Source organism: Pelodiscus sinensis, chromosome 1, assembly GCF_052426305.1.
Source record: "Pelodiscus sinensis isolate ZL-2025 chromosome 1, ASM5242630v1, whole genome shotgun sequence".
Classification (NCBI taxonomy): Eukaryota; Metazoa; Chordata; order Testudines; family Trionychidae; genus Pelodiscus; species Pelodiscus sinensis.
Window position 1 is genome coordinate 240,914,667 of NC_143052.1, and position 20,645 is coordinate 240,935,311.

At 41.4% G+C, this 20,645-nt stretch overlaps 1 protein-coding gene across 5 annotated transcripts in view; it reads left to right on the forward strand.

The window, feature by feature from the left end:
• SH3RF3 (SH3 domain containing ring finger 3) overlaps window positions 1–20,645 on the forward strand; it is a 397,687-nt gene that overhangs the window by 350,289 nt on the left and 26,753 nt on the right. For 4 of the 5 annotated variants that reach the window (XM_075918106.2, XM_075918099.2, XM_075918115.2 and 1 more), the window contains one exon: window positions 2,596–2,930. In XM_075918106.2, the coding sequence (XP_075774221.2) occupies window positions 2,596–2,930 (335 nt within the window). The remainder of the gene's footprint in view (window positions 1–2,595; window positions 2,931–20,645) is intronic. The other variant, XM_075918091.2, reaches the window with a different exon arrangement.

Below are 20,645 nucleotides of genomic sequence, written 5' to 3' on the forward strand. Positions count from 1 at the left end.
GGGAGGAGGTAGAAATCAGCCCCAGCGTTCCCCCGGCCAGCCAGAGCATGGGGGAGAGAGGCTCGGCCAGTGAGCCGCTCCTGCCTTCCCCCTGCCAGCCAGAGCACAGGGGAGGGAGGCTGGGGCAACTTGCCACCCCAGCCTTCTCCAGCCAGGCCAAAATCAGCCCCATGACGGATCATACAGGGATGCATTCTCCCCCTTCGCTCCCCCTCTGTATACAGGCCTGATTTGGTAGTTTGCTAAATGCAACATTAATAAAAAGGAACTCTGTGGTTCAGGGAGTAACTGGGAAAGAGAAGGGTTAATCAATAGGAGTTGCTGTACTGGACTATATTAGGGGTCTGTCTAGCACAGTGTCCATCTTGTTGATTACCTGGCAAAGTTGGTTAATATCTGATGCTTCAAAAATAGACTAAAAAAAAAACGCAATAGGCATTCAGTGTTCTGTGTATAACATAAGAATAAGATTGGGGTGAAATTGCTTTATGACCTCAGATGGTGATCAGTTTGATGATGTCCATTGCTGTTTTAAACCCTCACAAGGTAAGAGCAGGTGCTGTTCTGACGGATATGAATAGAATATAGTTTTTTGAATTGTACTAGAATAATGTTGTTCAGTGATATCCCATAGCTGAACTCCCCGGGTTGATTTTAGTGCTGCATAAAAATATTCTGAAGAAAAGGGATTGGAATAGAACAGCAGAATTGTGTAGGCATCAGAAGTGCTTAATTCTGGCATGTTCTTTTCAACTGTACAGTCTTTGCCATAACCAGCATTCAGGTTGTCGCAAAGGAACAAACCCAACTGGGAGATCAGAAAAGATAGACATGGAAATGAAAGTGGAGCTGTGTGCTATATTTTTTGACACATGAAATATTCTATAGTCTCCTGGATCTTTGGAGATCTGGCATTAATAGTGTATTATAGTTATTGTTACATAGATGCGCAGTAATTCCCTAGTTCTTGATGGTGATCAGCTGAGGTGAAGTAGAGTTTACCCATCTGTGGAAGGAAAAAGAAAGGGTTTTGCACAGTCCCTTTAGGACCTGCCTGGCAGAAACAAGGCTGATCTCAAAGTGCTTTAATGATTGATGTTACCTAATTAGTTCTTAACAGTATAGTCATTTGTTGTTCTCTTTTTTAAAGTGCTAACTTATTTTGTTAAACCTGAAATATGGTACCAGGTTTTTTTGAGGGGGGGGGGTGTTAAATGATATTTCAGAAATACAAGATAAGTTTTAAACAATTTAAACTATCTCCTGCTGATGTAGTTATAATAATTGGCAGCCCCAGAAATTATCAAGGAGTTAACCATAACTATTAGAATGAAGTAGACATTTAATTTAAAATGGAGTATATTTGTGTTTACTTTGAATAATAAATCCCATGGATGTGCAATGATTGTAGAAGTCAGCAGTACACTCAGTACTGTTTACAAGATGTGCTGGGAAATGTGGGGTTTTATTTTAAAAACAGTGTGTTTCATATTAGGAAAGGACTTTCAGTTAGAGCCATGTGAATTAGAGATTTTCTGAAACATTGGAGAAAAAAATCTGTTTAACCAAAACACCGCATTTCTGGCAGTTATTCCCACACTTTTTGTCTCCCTTTGTCCCCACAAGCACTCTTATACCTGAAAGCCCAAAAGCTAGGGCACCCACTTAGGAGGTGGGAGACAGGAGACCTAGGTGGAATCCCCTCTGTGGAATGGAGATGTGAATCCAGATCTCTCCACACTCATGTGAGCGCCCTAGCCACCGATAGGTTATTCTATGGCAGGTCCCTTTTTCTCTCTCTTGAAGCTGTTCCACTTTATGTAAAATACTTACAATTTCTATTGAAACAGGGACTGGAACCTGACTGCCCCCCTTCCCAGGTAAGTACACTGGACATAAACTGCAAAGTCACTCTCATGTTCTCAGTCTGGAGTCTGACTATTCAGGTCTTTTATACAAAGTGGAACAGCTTCACCAGCATACATTGAGAGAAAACTACATCAGAATAGCCAGTAGGCTGGTGGTTAAGCCATTCCTCTGAGTTCAAGTCCCTGCTCCAGATGGGGAATGCGAATCGGTCTCTCCTGTGAGTGCTCTACACATGGAGCTGTTAGGTTCAAGGGAATCGGACAGCACCACTCCTTCTCATGTCTGTGAAGCCTTGCCCGGGGTGGCTGGAGCAGCCCCCGCCTATGGTGAAAGGGTCAGGCCTGCCACACTATGCCCCTGCCCACCCTCCTTTAAGTGGTTCAACATAACATTTAACTGGTTAACTGATTAAATGGAATTTTACACTGACACCTTTTCTTTGACTGAAAGAACTTGCCAAAGATGACACAAATTTGCATAAATGTTTTGATTGACCTGAATCTGCATTTTTCAACAACAACGAAAAAGGGGGTTGGATGAAAAATCGCACCCTGCTCTACTTCCAGTACAATCCATTCTGATGTTATGACAGACTTTTGCCTCTCCTGTGGACAAGTCAAACACTAAGCAGTAAAATGTGTTTATCATCAAGTAAAATAAAATTGACTGTTGCTTTGGCCTGTATCAGCACTTACAAGTTGAATTCTTTGCTTTGTTATTCTTCAGCAGCACACTCCTCTGCTCAGGTCCCGGAGCGGCCCACGGCAACCGTCTCACCACTGAGAACCCAGAGCTCCCCATCCCGGCTCCCAGCCACTGCAGTCAGACCACACTCCATGGCTTCTCCACAACATGTCCACCAGGCCCCTGCCCAAGTGATTCCCGGAGCCCAGTGTGCCAGGCCCGTCATTCCCCTCACTTCAGCAGCAGCAGCCATTACTCCTCCAAATGTCAGCGCGGCCAACTTGAATGGGGAGGTAGGAAATGGGCCAATCAGTAGTTTGGTGACTGCCAGCCCAACCAACACCTCCTGCAAAGCAGAGGAGAGGAAGAATGAAAAGGTAATCACATCTCTGGTGTGGTTTAGCAGTGGGGAAGCAGCAAGCCTTTCTGAAAATCTTGAATAATTTCTGACTTATTTTCTTCTTCAGTTTCTACCGAACATCTTTGTTAAAACCATATATTTTTGATTAATGCCTCTTGTGTGTGGGGGGAGAGAGGTGATCTTCCCCCTGATTTATCTGCCAAACTCTCATGTTTAAAAAGGTTGCTGGGCCTGCATCTTGTCTGCATTTATAGACTAAGGTTTTTCCTAACTGACTGTCATAGAAAAGGATATGTAAATAATCCTCTATAGGTGTTAAAAATCTTCCATTCCTACATTTAAATATAAAGGAAGCAAAGGCTAACCATCAAGAGATGCTTTAACTCACCAGGTTTTCTATGGGAGGCAGAAACCGTATTTCATCATGTACCCGCTGGGCATCCATAGTTACAATGATTTGCATACTTTTTAAATCTGTTCGCTGGTTATACTGTAGCATGATCCACTTGCACATAAGACGTGAATTTCGCTGTTAATCTTTTACATTTCTGCCTTCTGGCATCTTACGTGGTCGGGGTCTGAGTCTTACAAATTTGAAACAGCCTAGAAAGACATTATTAGAGTGTCTCCAGCTTCACAACCAGGGGGCCAAGTCAGAAACCATCTGCCTAATTATATGGAAGAAGTTTTATGAGGTGCACATCTGGGTGGCTGGTGACGGAAGCATAATAGAACACTGTGACTTGTAAATGGTAGGAGTAGGAGCTCTTAACAGTTTTGTAAACATCTCCATTTCTTTCAGAAAATTGCATTGCCATGGTTCAGTGAAACAAAGAACTGGATTAAATATGACTCATTGCAGTATGTGATTGATACATTGTAGATTTAAGCTTGTAGGAGTCAGCACTGGAAACAATATTTCAATGTCTGCACCTTAAACACGTTGCTAATGAAAGCCAGGGCTTTAAGCATTCTCAGCTTTTTAGACTCTTAACAAATATTTTGCTTTCACCAGAGTTTACCCTTTGCAAACAGTTCCCATATATCAACGCTGAGAGTTGTTCATGGGACATAGCAGAGCCTACTGGTAAATTCTGCCTGGAAGCAAGCTACAGCTTGTGTTTGAACAGCATGAGAGGTTAGGAGTTAAGCTTTCTCCTGGATTTGCAATTTTTTTTCTAAATTCACTAAGTCGTTCCATAGTGACAGACCTGCATAGGACAAATATTTACTGTGTGCACAATAATACTATGTTTAGAGATCTCCTGAGTGTGCTGAAGGAAATTTGGTAAATATGAGATATGCTCAGGTTCACAGATAAATACTAGTTTCACAAAGAGGAGGCATGCGAGTTTAAAATCTTCTTAATCCTCTTTCTTGAGCATCCTCCTGTTGTCTTTCAACTACAAAAAGAAGGGCATCAAATTCTGCCCTGGATGTGAAATTTCATAGGTAAACACTATTCTGCTTCAAAAATAAAGCATGACCATTCCGGGGGTGGAGGGGATGTCCAAACAAATCCCTTTCTAGTGATTTGAACAGTGTCTCCCAGAGGGAAGACAATGAAAAATAGAAGTAAATGCAAATGGCTTCAATTTATGGTAGAGAATTTCTTCAGTTACCCTATCTAATTAAGTACTAGCTAGCTAATAACTTGATCTGTAACTCAATCTGATCCCCAGTAAACTTTCTGAGTCCCCTTGCCACTGCCTCCATTTGAAAGAATGAGGAAGATCTCAGTGAGGGAATGAAACTAAAGATCTGTGTTGTCATTTTTAAATCAAGAACCCTATCTCTTCAATCAGCATGAGTGTTCTCTATATTCAGTTGTTAAAATGAAGCTGAGACCATGCAGTTATAGCACAGTTTTTAGTTCCACCTCAGCCAATTGCTTGTATCATAACTTCTTTTTGACAAACACCCACACACACTCTCTCTCTCTTTGTTTAGCACCTCTGATAAAGCCACTTATTGAATGAATGAATGAATTTCTCATTAAATATGCTCCTTCTTACATTAATCAAATCAAGCAAGTCACACTGAGTGCTTTGACCACTCTAATTAAACTTGCTGTAAAATCCACTTATTTCATTTTTGATGCGAATTTTGATTCAATTCCTATAAATGTCTGCCACCGTATCTGCTAAAGTTGAGAATAAGTGATTGCTCTTGTGAGCAGCCTGTTAATTTGTCGTAAGTTTTAATACTTCTTCTTTGCGTTAGCAGCTAGAATGTACAAAATACGTTTGAAAATTGGCAAGTCAAAATTAAACACTTGTCTAAGTGCACAGAAAAAAAATCTGTTTACAGCTTTAAAATAGGATAGAACCAACAAAATGAGTTCCTAGACCTAGAACCTATGTAGGAGCTGCATAACTCTGTTAAGCAGATCACAGCAGTGGGGAAACATATCATATTGCTGTTAATGTAACCACCTGGAGGCAGTACCAAACCTGTAGTCTCTGGAGCTTAGTGTAGGAACCTCTATAGCTTGAGCTATAAAGCCAGTTGCTGTTCAGCTTAGGCTGTAGAGCTCACTCATTCTTAGCTCTCACTGTAAGTGATCTCAGAGCCACTACATGGGACACGGAACCACACCTGCTAAGTGTGTGGATTACATACTTACCCTACCCAAAGAAGCACATCTAAAGCTTCAGAGACCTAGTTAAGACCCCAGAGGAACCCCCACTTGTAACTGCTGACAGGCTGATTCAAACCTGGGACCTCTGGACCATAGTGTAGGAGCCTGTACAGCTCTAGGTGTGGGGATTACATTAAGGTAGGGCTACTCAACGTGTGGGCTGCAAGCGGCCCACAGCCTGTTTGTTTGCAGCCCACGGTGTGGTATGGGTTTACTGGGGCTCAACACACTGCCCATGCATGGGATTCTTTGAACATGGCCTCCCTTGGGAACACATTTCACAATGATGAGGCATCTCCCAGGTAGGGTGAGCATTCAAAGATGCAAGGGGACAGGCTTGCTGGAACAGATGGGTACAGGGTGTCGGTATTTCTAGCCTCCAGGGAGGAGGTGCTGGGGCATTGTGGGAAGTGCTGGCTGCTTAGCATTGTGGGCAGTGCCTGAGAGGTGCTGACTGGCTCACACTGGCCTTATTTGGGTCAAGCCCCATGGCTTACTGCTTAATCTTTGTATTCCTGCCTGTCAGTGTGAAATAAGCTATTTACATATATTTGCATATATATTTGCATGTACATGCAACCTCACTTAAGTTGCAGCCCTCAGCATGTGCTGTGAGTATCATTGTGGTCCCCTTCCAAAGTTGAGTAACCCTGCATTAAGGTAACAAGAGATCAGTTTTACATGTACACATTGAGTAGATAACAGAGGGGATAGATGTCTTTTTTCCTCACCTGTGTCACCTGCTTGTACAAATTCAGGTTATTTAGCACAAAAATAATTATGGTCACAAGGTTACAGATGCAGATTTGGAATCTGGATGGAAGTCCCTTCAAAAATTTGGCTTGGTAAAATAAGAGACTGTAGTAAATTGTCTTTTTCCTTATTTCAGAGTAACAATCCTCATCCAGCTTGCCTGTTGAAACTGTGACACTTAACACCAGATTGAGATGTTCAGAGTATTGTACTAAATTCTGCATAAAGGACCAGATCGTACAAGGTTAAGAGCCCCCTGGGTTCCCAATAACTACGTTTTAATATCTGTTTTTCCACTTTTACACATATTGTTAGCTTGTGTGAAAAATGGAAATTCTACTAAAAAAATTCTTAAAAAATTGAATTCTTCTTTCAGAAAATATAGCATCAGTCTGAAACTTGAGGTGCTGAGCACCTTCAACTCCCACTAACTTTATGAGATATTAAATGACCAAAATAATGGTAATCACTGTGGGGAAAACAAACATAAAAGAAGCTAAGCACTTTAAATATAACGGACACCAATTTTTTGGAAGTAGAATTCAATAATCTTAGTAGAGATGAAGTAATACAAAGTAATACAAATATTTCTTTTTGCTTTAAAACATTCACCTGAGAAGAAACTGGAATAAAAAAAAAAACATGGCAAAAATAAAAAAAATAAACTACCAAAAAGCACCACACTTCAGTTCAATTTCCTCTGAATGCAGAACACAAAAGTAGCAACACTGTTGAGTTTTGTGTCACAAGTATAAAAAGCTAAAGTATTGTGAAATATCCATTTTTTTTCAATACAATGAAGTGTGCTGTATTCACTGCAAATTATCTCCAGCTTTCAGTGATTTAGATGGCTGATCTTGTGACCATCAAGTGATTCACCAGAAACTGAGCTCAGGCCACAGAGTGCAAATTTGGGGTAGAGAGTTAGGCTTAAAATCTCTCCAGTGCCTTCTCCTCCATCACTAAAACTTAATCAAAAGGACAAACATATACTGGTAACCAACTGATTAATACTTTTTAAGGCTAGCGATCAATCCAGCCAAAAACCATGAAGCCCAGCTATCAAAACATAGCATAGTTCTGCTTTACAAGAAAATAGATTGTCTTTTTGCCTAGCCAAGGTTCTTTTGCTTAGGTGAAAGGGAGTGTGCCATTGATCAACATTTCTTTTTCTTCTTCATGTTTTTTATGTTAGGAAATGCTTTCAAACTCCCCACAGAAATTTTGAATCTTGACTTTCCTATGAAGCAGCCTCTGAAAACTAATTTTTCTTGTAATGCTGTTGGAGGATCCCTTGTATATCCACTGGGAAATCTTCCTAGTATCATCGCTAATGTTGCTAGGCTGTACTTTGTTGCTATCAGTAGGGCTGCTCTGGTACTTCCCAATAAAATGTTTTGTCACTATCAGTAATGTCAGAAAGGGTTGGTTTATACAAACCTGGTTTGATTTTTTTTTAAACAGCTCTGAAATTGTAGAAATGTCCCCATTTTGAAAAATTAAATGTTTCATTTTTTATTCAAATTGCTCTGGAAATTGTAGTTAACTTACATTAAAATATTTAAGAAATATAAAAAGAAATATTGAAACACTATTTGATTTATCTGTTCCCCCCCCAAAATTTTTTTTGAAATATTGGTTTTCAAGAAATTTAGAGAGTGACTTTTCATCCCACATTAGGGTGTAAAAAAGATTTGACATCTCAGACTCTTGGGGTGCGTCTAGACTGGCAAAAACTTGCCAGCTGTCTACACTGGCCGCTTAATTTTGTGCAAGAGCACTGATGTTCTAATGTAAGAATTCAGTGCTTCTTGCGCAAATACTTTGACGCTCCCGCTCAGGGATAAGCCCTCTTGCACAAGAATACTTGCACAAGAGGGCCAGTGTAGAGAGGCACCTTAATTTTTTGCGCAAGAAAGCCCAAAGGCTAAAATGGCCATTGGAGCTTTCTTGCGCAAAAGCGCATCTATACTGGGTATGGATGCTGCTTTTGCGCAAAAGCATCCGTGCCAATCTAGATGCTCTTTTGCGGAAATACTTTTAACAGATAAACTTTATCGCTAAAAGTATTTCCGCAAAATCATGCCAGTCTGGACACAGCCTTGTAGAATATTGAAGTCATTTCCCACCATGAAATAACTATAAGGGGGAGATGAAGCCAAAGAAACTGTGAATGGAAAAAGCTTTGGTTTCAAGATGAGACTATGTGAATGCCAAGACATAGCATTCTGCTGGCACCTAGAGAGGAATAACTTTATGGTGAATAGGGCTTGTGTTGTTTACTAAATCCTTAGCTCTGCTTGGGGAAAACCAAAGAACTAACAAATGACAAGAGCACACAAGGGAGTGTTGGAAAGAAAAAGATGAAGTACTGTGCGTGTTATGTGAAAAAATTTAGGGTCAGAATTTGCAAGAAGGACAGGTAGGGGAAAAAGGGAGATGGTGATGCCTCACATATTAAAAATATATACACTTTGACTGATGTTAAGATGGAAATAAATTAGGGGTAAAAAAAGGGGGACGATATGATAAAAACCTACTACAGACCACCAAAACAGGAAGAAGAGTTGGATGAGGGTTTCTTTTTTAAAAAAAAACAATTAATAAAGTCATCCGAAGCACAGAACTTGCTAATGATGGGGGAATTTAACTATTCAGACATCTGTTGGAAAACAATACAGCAGGGCACACAGAGATTGTCCAATAAGTTCTTATGATATATTGGAGGCAATAATTTTATTTCAGAAGGTAGAGAAAGCTATTGAGGAGAGGCTGTTGTAGATTTAATTTTGATAAATAAGGAGGAACTGGTTGAGAATTGAAAGTGGAAGGCAGCTTAGGTGACAGTGATAATGAAAGGATAGAGTTCATGATTCTAAGGAGTAGTAGGAAGGAAAACATATAATAAAGATAATGGATTTTAAAAAGGCAGACTCAGGGAGCTGGTAGGTAAGATCTCATGGGAAGCAAGTCTAAAGGGAAAACCAGTTTGAGAGAGTTGGCAGTTTATCAAAAAGACATTATTAAGAGCACAAGATCAAATTAACCTGCTGTGTCAGTAAGTTAGGAAGTATGACAAAAGACCACCCTGGCTTTACCAAGAGATCTTCAATGATCTGAAATTCAAAAGAGACCTACAAAAAGTAGAAACTAGGTCAAATTATAAAGGGTGAATATAAACAAGTAATGCAAGCATGTATGGATAAAATTACAAAGGCCAAGGCAAAAAATGAGATTACACTAGCTAGAGACCTATAGAATAACAAGAAAACATTTTAATATTCTACAAATAAATTAGAAGCAAAAAGAAGACTTGGGGGAGGAGGAGCAGAACAATAACAGGAAATGTGGAAATGGCAGAAGTGCTAAATGACCTTTTTGTTTTAGCTTTCCCCAAAAGGGATAGTAGCAATTGGATGCCTAACATAGTGAATGCCAGTGAAAATGAGATAGGTTCAGAAGATAAAATAGTGACAGAACAAGTTAAAATTACTTAGACAAGTTAGATGTCTTCAGGTCACCAAGGCCTGATAAAATACATCCTAGAATACTCCAGGATCTGACTGAGAAGATATCTGAGCCATTAGCGATTATCTTTGAAAAATCATGGAATCTGGGAGAGATTCTACAAGACTATAAAAGGGAAAATATAGTGCCAGTTTATAAAAAGGAAAACAAGAACAACGAAGGGAATTATAGACCAACTTCTGTACCAGAAAAGATGATGGAGCAAATAAAATTAAGCAATCAATTTTCAAACAAGATGATATAAGGTGATAAGTAACAGTCATCATGGATTTGTCAGAAGCCAATTATGTCAAAGCAAGCTAATAGTTTTCTTTGACAGCATAACAAGCCTTGTGGATGTGGGGGAAGCAGTAGATGTGGTTTATCTTGACTTTTGTAAGGCTATTGATATTGTCTTGCATGACCTTCTCATAAACAAACTAGGAAAATGCAACCTAGATGGAGCTACTATAAGGTGAATGCAGAACTGATTGGAAAAACATTCCCAGATGGTATTTACGAATGGTTCATAGTCATGCTGGAAGGGCATATCAAGTGGAGTCCCACAGGATCTGGGTCGAGTTCTGTTCAATATTTTCATGTTTTAGATAAAGGCATAGAGAGTATACTTATATAGTTTGTAGATAAAATCAGGCTGGGATGAGTTGAAAGTGTTTTGGAAGATAAAATTGAAATTCAAAATGATCTGGACAAACTGGAGAAATGGCCTGAAATAAATAGGATAAAATTCAATACTCCACTTATGAAGGAACAATCAGTTGCACACATACAAAATAGAAAATGAATGAGTAGTAAGGAATACTGCAGAAATTGACCCATAAGAACATAACATAAGAACATAAAAATGGCCGTACTGGGTCAGACCAAAGGTCCATCTAGCCCAGTAGCCTGTCTACCGACAGTGGCCAGCACCGTGTTCCCCAGAGGGGGTGGACCGAAGACAATGATCAAGCAATTTGTCTCCTGCCATCCTTCTCCAGCCTCTGACAAACAGAGGCCAGGGACACCATTTCTATCCCCTGGCTAAAAGCCTTTTATGGACCTAACCTCCATGAAATTATCTAGCTTCTCTTTAAACTCTGTTATAGTCTTAGCCTTCACAGCCTCCTCTGGCAAGGAGTTCCACAGGTTGACAACGCGCTGTGTGAAGAAGAACTTTCTTTTATTAGTTTTAAACCTGCTACCCATTAATTTCATTTGGTGTCCTCTAGTTCTTCTATTATAGGAACTAATAAATAACTTTTCTTTATTTGCCTCTCCACACCACTCATGATTTTATATACCTCTATCATATCCCCCCTCAGTCTCCTCTTTTCTAAACTGAAAAGTCCCAGTCACTTTAGCCTCTCTTCATATGGGACCCGTTCCAAACCCCTAATCATTTTAGTTGCCCTTTTCTGAACCCTTTCTAAGGCCAAAATATCTTTTTTGAGGTGAGGAGACCACATCTGTATACAGTATTCAAGATGTGGGCGTACCATAGTTTTATACAGGGGCAGAAAGATATTCTGTGTCTTATTTTCTATCCCTTCCTGATTTGTCATAGCCAAATTAGCCCCCATCATACTGTACGTATAATTGGGGTTATTTTTTCCAACGTGCATTACTTTACACTTATCCACATTAAATTTCATTTGCCATTTTGTTGCCCAGTTACTCAGTTTGGTGAGATCTTTTTTAAGTTCTTCACAGTCTGCTTCTGTCTTGACAATCTTAACAGTTTAGTATCATCCGCAAACTTTACCACCTCACTGCTTACCCCTTTCTCCAGATAATTTATGAAGAAGTGACCCAGTTCACTCATATTTAGCTTGTGATCTACTATGACCCACATGGTCATAGTAGATCACAAGCTAAATATGAGTGAACCGTGTAAAATTGTTGCAAAAGCAAGCATCATATGGGCAAGAGGAGGAACTCATCTGTATAGAAAAACAGATCCAGTTTTCTATACTCACCACTAGGGTGCCTCCTCCTGACTACTTAGGGGTCCAACGTCCCCTTCTGTTGCTCATTTGTATACCCACAGCTTATCTTTGTGCTTCAGAGTGATCTCTTTTCATGGTATGGGGGTGCTCTCTATTTGTGACTTGGCTCTCTGACTAGATCACTCTCTTCTCCCTTTCTCTCCTCCCAACCCCACTTTTGGGATATCAGAGTCCTATAGGATAAACCATCCTTCAGATCCACTGTTCTGACTGTACCACCTCCCCTGTGGCAGATAGGGGAACCCAGGCCCACCCTTCTCAGGTTTCCAGCTCAGGGACTCTTTGAGCAGCAGGCAAGCTCTGCAATGCCCCTTTATGTTGCTGTTTCTCTGGGATGTTTCCTGTTCTGCCTCTCTCAGGCTTCCACTCTTCAGCCTTCTGGGTAAACACTTCCTTCCTTCAAGGGCCTGGTTCCAGGGCTTCTACTCTCTCTATATATACCTCTCTCTCTCTCTCTGGGTTTCCTTCATTTACTCTCTAATGCCCAGAGAGTGACTGCAGCCTTCCACACTGCAGCCCAGCCCTCTTCTGCTATCCTTTTTTGCTACCAACTTCTAGGCTTTGTACTAGCCCTGCCTGCTCCTTCTCCTCTGGGTTCCATCATTGATCTGGGGTTACTTAGGCCACCTGTTTCCCTTCAGGTGTGGTCTGTCCACTTTACTGATCCGTTCTCAGCTCCATTCACCTTTTCTAGGATAAAGTGGGGTGGCAGCTCCGAAGCAGGCAGGTAAGTGGCAGAAGAGTGATGTCAATCAAATACTCTTCTCTCCCATGCAAAGGGACATTCACATTGCCGTATTCAGCAGAGTCACGCAGCACACCCAGCTAGCATGAGAGACGAGCAGCCCCAGCCCTTTCATTGATCCTGTTTTCCATTATATCCCACTTATCCAGATTCCCAGGTCCACCCTCTGTGCTCAGCACTCCCTTCCTCAGCCGACCTGCACAGATGCAGATCACTGTGAGTACCCACTGATTCTGAACCAGTTCCCAGGGGCATGAAGGCCACTGCTGCATCCACATCAATGCCCAGCGGTTCTGCTAGGGACTGGAAAATTGGAAGCCCTAAGATCTTATCCTCCACTATAGGGTACTGCTCCTCAGCAGCCTTAGTGGAGGAGCTCTGGAGTGTCTGATTGGGCCAAGGTCACTTATATGAGCCAGAAAGAAACCTAGGAAGTTGTCTGTGCAGCACTGTGGATCCTGGCTTGCTGCTGCTACAGACCCTGTTTTATGTTACTTGACTGCCAGTTCCTGACTTTGACATTGCACTATTCCTGGCTCCTGCTCTCACCTCAATGCCCTGAACCCTGATGCCCTGGTTTCTGACTGTTCCATCTCAGAATCTAGTCTATGGCTCTTTGGCTTCCAACTCACCGCTGACCATTTACTTTGGCTCCTGTTTTCTGTCTGACCATGACTCCTACTTTTGGAATCTGAGACATAGGTTCTGACATTAGACGTGCCTGTTAGTCTCTGATTCCTGAACATCATGCTGATCCCCAGGTGAGCCTGCCCATGTCCCAGGCACTGGTGTAGGTCTGCCACAGACCCGGACACATACTTCCTTGCCTCCCTGAGATGATGATGATGATGATGATGTGGGCTGACTGTAGCTTCTAATTGTAAAGACTGTTTATCACAATTCCCTCACAGAGATAAACGAATGCAGTAGAAACTCTGCATCTGTTTTTTTGGCCTTTCCCTTTGCTTTCTGATCTGTGACGCACACATCATAATGTGGCAAAGCCCTCTCTTGCCCAGCCTGGTATATTCCAGATACATGAATTCCAAGTGCAGAACATACTGCTACCTCACACATTGAGTTGTGTTGGGACTGGGTGGTCATTGATGAATAGCAAGTACTACAGATGCCACAACAGATGTACTCAGATACATTTGGTTTCTGAATGTATTGCTTCTCTGTCAAAATTGCTTGCAATCTGCTTTTCAGTGACCATGGTTCACATACAGATTTTTCCTGGTGTCCTCTGCAGTAATTTATAATATAAGGATTAAGCATCAGGAATAACTATAAAACGTCTACATAAACACTGCTAAAAGAATTATACAAATTGACTGAACACGCACTTTCTGCCAGAAGGTAAACATCAGTCTTGTAACAGCATATTATGAAATGTGGCTTCAGATCTCTGCACCATTCCTCTGGCTTCATCATGGAATCTGAGGGCATTGCCAAGTTACAACAACAGGAACGCCAGTGTACATTTTTCTGTTTATTTTTAATTTTGTGATAACAGTAGGGTTAGCGAGCCCTGAGTTATCATTTTGGCAACCTCACTCCAGGGGCACTCTTGATATTTTTGTTTCCCTGAACATGTGGTGTCTAAACACAAGCAATCCTGTGGCACCTTAAAGACTAACAGATTTATTGGAGCATAAGCTTTCGTGGGCAAAGACCCACTTCGTCAGCTGTATGGTCTTTGCCCACGAAAGCTTATGCTCCAATAAATGTTAGTCTATAACAGTGGTCTCCAACCTTTATACACACAAGATCAATTTTGCATTTAAGTGCAATCCAAGATCTACCTCAACCCAAATCCGCTTGCCCCACTTCCTTCGTGCCCCTTCTCCAAGGCCCCCACCCCTGCTCACTCCATCCTCCCTCCCTCACTTTCACCAGTCAGGGACAGTGGGTTGGAGTGCAGGCTCTGGTCTTGCACTAAGGGATTTGGAGTGAGATAGGGGCTCTGAGCTGAGCTTGGGGCTGGCAGTTGGGGTATTAGAGGGGGTTCTAGCTGCAGGCTCTGAGAGGGCATTTGGATGCAGGGCTGCTCGGGGCTAGAGGTGCAAGAGGGGGTTCATGACTGGGGTAGGGTTCCAGGATACACCAGCTGGGCACTGCTTACCTCAAGTGACTCCTGGGTGCAGGGGGCTAAGGCAGGCTCACCCCTATTCTGGCCCTGCACCACTTCCAAAAGCAGCCAGCAAACTCCATCCCAAGTCCTGGAGGTAGGATACAGATCCCCCTTGACATCAACACCCCTCTTCTCCCCCACTTGCCCTGCACAGAAAGCAGGAGGCTCCTGAGGGGACAATTCCAAGGTAAAGGGCAGGAAATGCACAACTGTGGGAGGAGGGGCAGCTGAAGTGCTGGCACTTGATAGCCTCTTGGTCAAACCAGTCAGGATCCTCTGTCAGAGGCTCCAAGATCTACCAGTAGATCCCGAGCTACTGGTTGGTGACTACTGGTCTGTAAGGTGCCACGGGACTTCTTGTTGTTTTTGCAGATTCAGACTAACACGGCAACCCCTCTGATACATATGGACTGTGTCTACACTGGGCAACTTATTCCGGAAAATCAGCCACTTTTCCGGAATAAGCTGCGAGCTGTCTACACTGGCCCTTGAATTTCCGGAAAAGCAACGATGTTCTACTGTACAAAATCAGCCGCTATTCCGGAAGAACTATTCTGCTCCCGCTCGGGCATAAGTCCTTATTCCGGAACACTGTTCTGGAAAAGGGCCAGTGTAGACAGCCCAGTAGTCTTTTCCGGAAAAAAGCCCCGATCGCGAAAATGGCGATCAGGGCTCTTTTCCGGAAAAGCGCGTCTACATTGGCCACAGACGCTTTTCCGGAAAAAGGGCTTTTCCGGAAAAGCAGCCTGCCAATGTAGACGCTCCTTTTCCAGAAAAACTGAAAATGGAATAGTATAATGGAATAGTAAGCATTTCCGGAAATTCATGCCAGTGTAGACACAGCCATGGTGTCTAGTCATCCCTTCCAGATCAAGTTGTGACCATCCATGTGCTACATTTACATATAACAAATGAATCAAGTTCATCATCAGAGTAATGGTTATCCTCTTACCTCACACACATGGTTTCTTTTTTCTGCCTCTCAGGTTATGAACAGAGCTTTTCAGTAGATTTAGGACTTGCTCTAAAACCCATTGCAGCCAATGGAAATACCTCCCATTGACTTCAGCAGACCCTGGATGGGGTTCTGTGGACTGAATTCTGCAGTCTGTACTCATGCTAGCAGCATTTACCAGGAGCAGTGTTACTGATGTCAATGAGATTTGCTTCAGTATGAGTTGCTATTCAGCAATGAGTAAAGCATTTAAAAATCCTTTCTGGGACAAAAATTGTCTTTAGGAATTTTTAAAACATAGCAAAGAAAATGTATGTTATTAGATGCCATATCTGCAGCCAGTCTATAATTCACAAGGACTTCAGGCTTAAAGTAAACATACTGAGCCCAGCTTTTTAAAAACTGGTTAAATGTATAACCAGAGGCCATCTGCTTGTCATTTTATTTTTTTAAATATACTTTGGTCAGTTAAAGATTCACTAAAGTGTGTATTTATAGAAAACGAATACTATATGACTCACAATGTTTATTACAAATCAGTGGTCACTATAGACAATCTTCTGGAAACTCATGGTTGACTGGCAGAGGATATCTGAGAAGGTGAAAATAATGGATTGTGAGTCTCTGGACAGCTACTTTTGCACTAAAATAAACTGCTCTATTGTAGTTTTCAGTCCCAAATCATTAACACAATATGTTGTGTGAATGTTAAAAATGACAACACATTTTAAAGTGGAACTGGTTGGCATTTTAGCTGGCTTCAGAGAGCTGTTTCCCCTGCCTCAGCTATAAGGCTTATGGGGAGGAGAGAGGGTTCTACAAGCAGTTTCAGGTAATTATGATAGAAAATGCTGTGTTGAGGAAACACAGAACTTATCTGTTGGCCAGATGCAGAGATAAATTGATTTTACACCTTTTAAAAAAGGTTTTAAGTGCAGTTTTCAAATGTAAACCCACTTATTCTCATAGAGGCTTAAACTCTGGAAAAGAGTAGTGCTGTGTGTTACTAGGGGAAGCATTTTGAAGAACTGGAGCAGTGAATTGCAAAATTAAGGCCACTTTAATTCTGAATGAAGATGTTCATATAAATGCTTAAGGTGGATAACCTAATTTTCTTTAAAAGTTAATTTGAATTAATTTTCCTGATTGTCCCTTTGTAGACAAGCCATAATACCACAATCCTGAAAATACTTACATGTGTCTTTAACTTTAAGTATGTAAGGGCAGTGAAAGGTGTGATGAGGTTGGATCACAGAGATCCCCTTGCAACTGTCACCTAATGTGCTCATCGTACCAGTGAACCTGCCTACCTGTCTTTGGGTGCCCCACCACCCTGTTCTGCTGGGCCAGATGGTCTGGTATCCCTCAGCAAAAGCATAGAGTTGTATCTACCGCCTTACCCCGCTCCTTCCCCTCCTCCCCCCTCCATAGAAACATAGATGCTGGTAACAGCTCTGGGACGGCTCAGCTACAGGTACTTGTCAGCACCCAGGGATATAGCCCCAAATAGAACCAAACCCCCAAATAAATCTGTCCTACTCTGTACAAATGTTTTACACAGAACAAGCTCATAAAGATGTTCACCCCCTTTCTCATTAAAGAGAGAGATGCACAACTGATAATCCCCACCCAGTAACAAATATTTACACTGGGTTTGAAAGTAAACAAAAGTGTTTATTAAGTATAAAAGCGTAGGATTTAAGTGATTGCAAGTGAAAACATAGAGATCAAAGTAAGTTACTGAGCAAGAATAAACAAAATACACCAGCTAAGCCTAATACACTAAAGAGAAGTTGAAACACATCATGATTCTCACCCTCTTTCTTATCTCATGTGCAGTTCTTCACTAGCCAGAGCCAATCTTTTTCTCTATCCTGGGCCCAGGAATGCTCCTCTACCCCTCTATTTACAGTTCTGTCCTTTTCCAGATGTTCTTGTGTATCCTCTTAAGGTGGGGAAGGCAGTTTCATAACCAGCTGAAGACCCTCCTTGTTTGCGCCCCTCCCTTAAATAGAATTTCCCTACAGTGGGGGTCCTTTGTTAAATTCTCCCTCCTTCCCCCGCTTACGTATATTTATCTTATGGAAGAATATAAAATTCAAGATGGAGTCCAACATCAGCTGGTATGGTCACATGTCTTTCTAGAACCAACCACAGTATGGGCTTACAGGAAAAACAAAACCATTTACAGCATTGTCTTCAGCACCGGACCATTAAGTTAATTAAGTACCACTCATGGCTTTCACCTAGAATTCAGAAAACAGGTTTACACTTCAAATTTCTAAACTTCGCATACAAGAATGATAGATGCACTCAAGTGAAATATACACATTCAGGGGATTATAGGGTCTTGAATGATAGGTTGCTTGCTCTGTTTTTCATAAAGCATATTTAGTTATGCATATTCATATTCAAAAACATATTTTCATAAAAATACGGAGGTATAGTATCAAAGACAAATGGTAAAACCACAACCCTGAAATGACACATGCAAGACTTTAACATTAAGTATGTAAGGGATGTGATCGGGTCTGCTCATTCCTGACTCTTCTCAAGTCCTCAGAGACCTTTTGCTGGGAAGAACACTCCATGCAGCTTAAATGCAATGTGTAAGGGCCAACCACATTCACAGTCCATTTTGTTAAATGTAATAATTACAGGATTTTTAAAATCTTAAATTTCATAGTTTCATATATGTAAATCTAAAATGTCAAGGTGATGTAACTGTGGGGGCCCCAACCCAAAAGGATACTGGGGGGGAGGGAAGGTTCTCTCAAGACTACTGTAGTTGGGTCATAATATTTCCACCCATATTTCTGCACTGCTGCTGGCAGTGGCACTGCCTTCAGAGCTGGGCAGCTGGACAGCAGCGACTGCTGGCTGGGCATCCAGCTCTAAAGGCAGCACCATGGCCAGCAGCAGCACAGAAATAAGGGTGTCAGAACCACAGCATGTCCTGCCCTCACTTATCCACTGTTGGTGGCAACAGTTCCACCTTCAGAGCTAGGCACCCAGCCAACAGTCATGGAGCTTCCTGCAGCCAGTGGAGGTTCCCAGAGGTGAGTCGGACCAAGCACTGGGAGTAGCCCTTGCAGAAGAAAAGGAAGTCCAGTTCCAGCCTAGCCCACATTTAAGGTGTGAATTTAGACTGCAGCAAGTTGTTTTGACATTCTTATTCCAGTTTAACCCAGACTTATTTTGGGTTAAGTTGATTAGGAACACATTTCAGCTAAACTAAAATAAATCACTCTGAAAGCATCATAAGTGTGTTCACAGAAGATCTTGCTCCAGTTTAAAAAAAAATTAAAAGTAAAAAAGTTTCAGTATCTAAATAGTCCATTTGAATCAAGTGAAAGAAAGTTAGGTATGAGCATAACATTTTGCAGGACACGGGCTGCTGAGGGTGCTTGTTTGCTTATGATTGACTTCCTCAATGTTGGGTCCCTACTAGACTTTTCTCTTGGACTTCTAGGCAGCAACAGTGACCACAAATGTCTTCTTCCGTCTTCATCCAAGAAGTTTCACTCCTTTCTCTCAGATGCAAATTTTGGCTATCCTGGGGCTAATCTTTATAGGTATTCAGAAGCATCTTCTGAAAATACAGCCAAAGTAAAAGAATTTTACATGTGCTCTGTACTTGCTTCCAATTCAAGGTGAAATTCATGTTGCTGCTCATTATCTTTGAAGCCTAAAATGGTACACACCCAAGTTCCTGTAGTCACCACATCTACTCTTAAGTTTCTCCATAATAATTACTCTTAAAAAAATTATTTGGCCCTCTTCCCTGTCCCTCTCAAGAGTGAAGACTGTGGGAGCCAGAGTATGGAGTACTCAATGGCAGTTTTCTGTTTCTAGGATTCAGTCCCATTAGATCAGAGACCCACCCTTTACAACAAGCTGTTGTAAGTCTCTGGGTACTTAGTCTACTGTACGCTCTCCAACCTCACAAAATCACTTTGGCAGCTGCTATAGAGGACAACAAAGCAGATCTTCCCCTATTAAGGCGAAGATTTGCTCGGCATTGTTCTAACTTATGCAGAATGTGTCCAAGTATCATGATGAGCAGCATCTTATATCTAAGTGTAATAATGATTTTGGATAGTTTTAGGCATTTGCTTTGTTACAGTTTCTGGTCATGTTTACATTTTATCCAGTTATATTTTGCATCAGAATTAACATACAAAATAAAATGATTCCTCGGTTTCTGAACATGACAGGTACTGTTGCCTGGCTGTATAAATGCCTCATTATTTCTGATATGTGCTATAGGATTGAATAGCATACTTTCCAGACATTTCTAGAACACACACATACCAGTACACCGCAGAGCTTTTGCTGTAAGTGATACCTACTACCCATTCTCATTGCCAATTCTTTTCTTTCTTGTATACAGATCAGATACTTACACTTACACAAATGTCCTACAATTAGAATAAAATCCGAAACAAACTACTCCAGTGCACACACTTGTCTCTCACTAGGAGGCAGGTGAGAGAACAGATATGTGGCAGATGTGTTGTCTCATTGCTTAATTCACTGCTGGAGGATGCCCAGGTATAGCAGTGAGGAGTATGACAGAAGGACCAATAGAATTGAATAGAATATTGCTGTTTAGAGTATTTATTTCATAAAGCCGGCATGCTGTTATTGTATCTTAGAGAGACAAAATTAAAAGTAACATAATAGTGCATTTACACTATTCAATAGCTAATATAAAAAAGGTAAATTCCTGCTTCCTCGAGGCAAATAGCTTTAGGTAAACAGCAGCGGGGGAGGGGGGGGAGGCAGAAGAAATATCCTCCTGTTCCTATTGTATGATTGTAGTAAAAGATTGTATATTTGCCTATGACACACCCAGTACTGGAGGCAAAATATCAGCCTAAATCAGTCATTTCTGTTCAAGTATAACAGTACTTTGGATTTTTGTGGTGAAGATGTGAAAAACTGGAGCATTCAATAGTTCACCATATTCGACAGAAGCATTTGA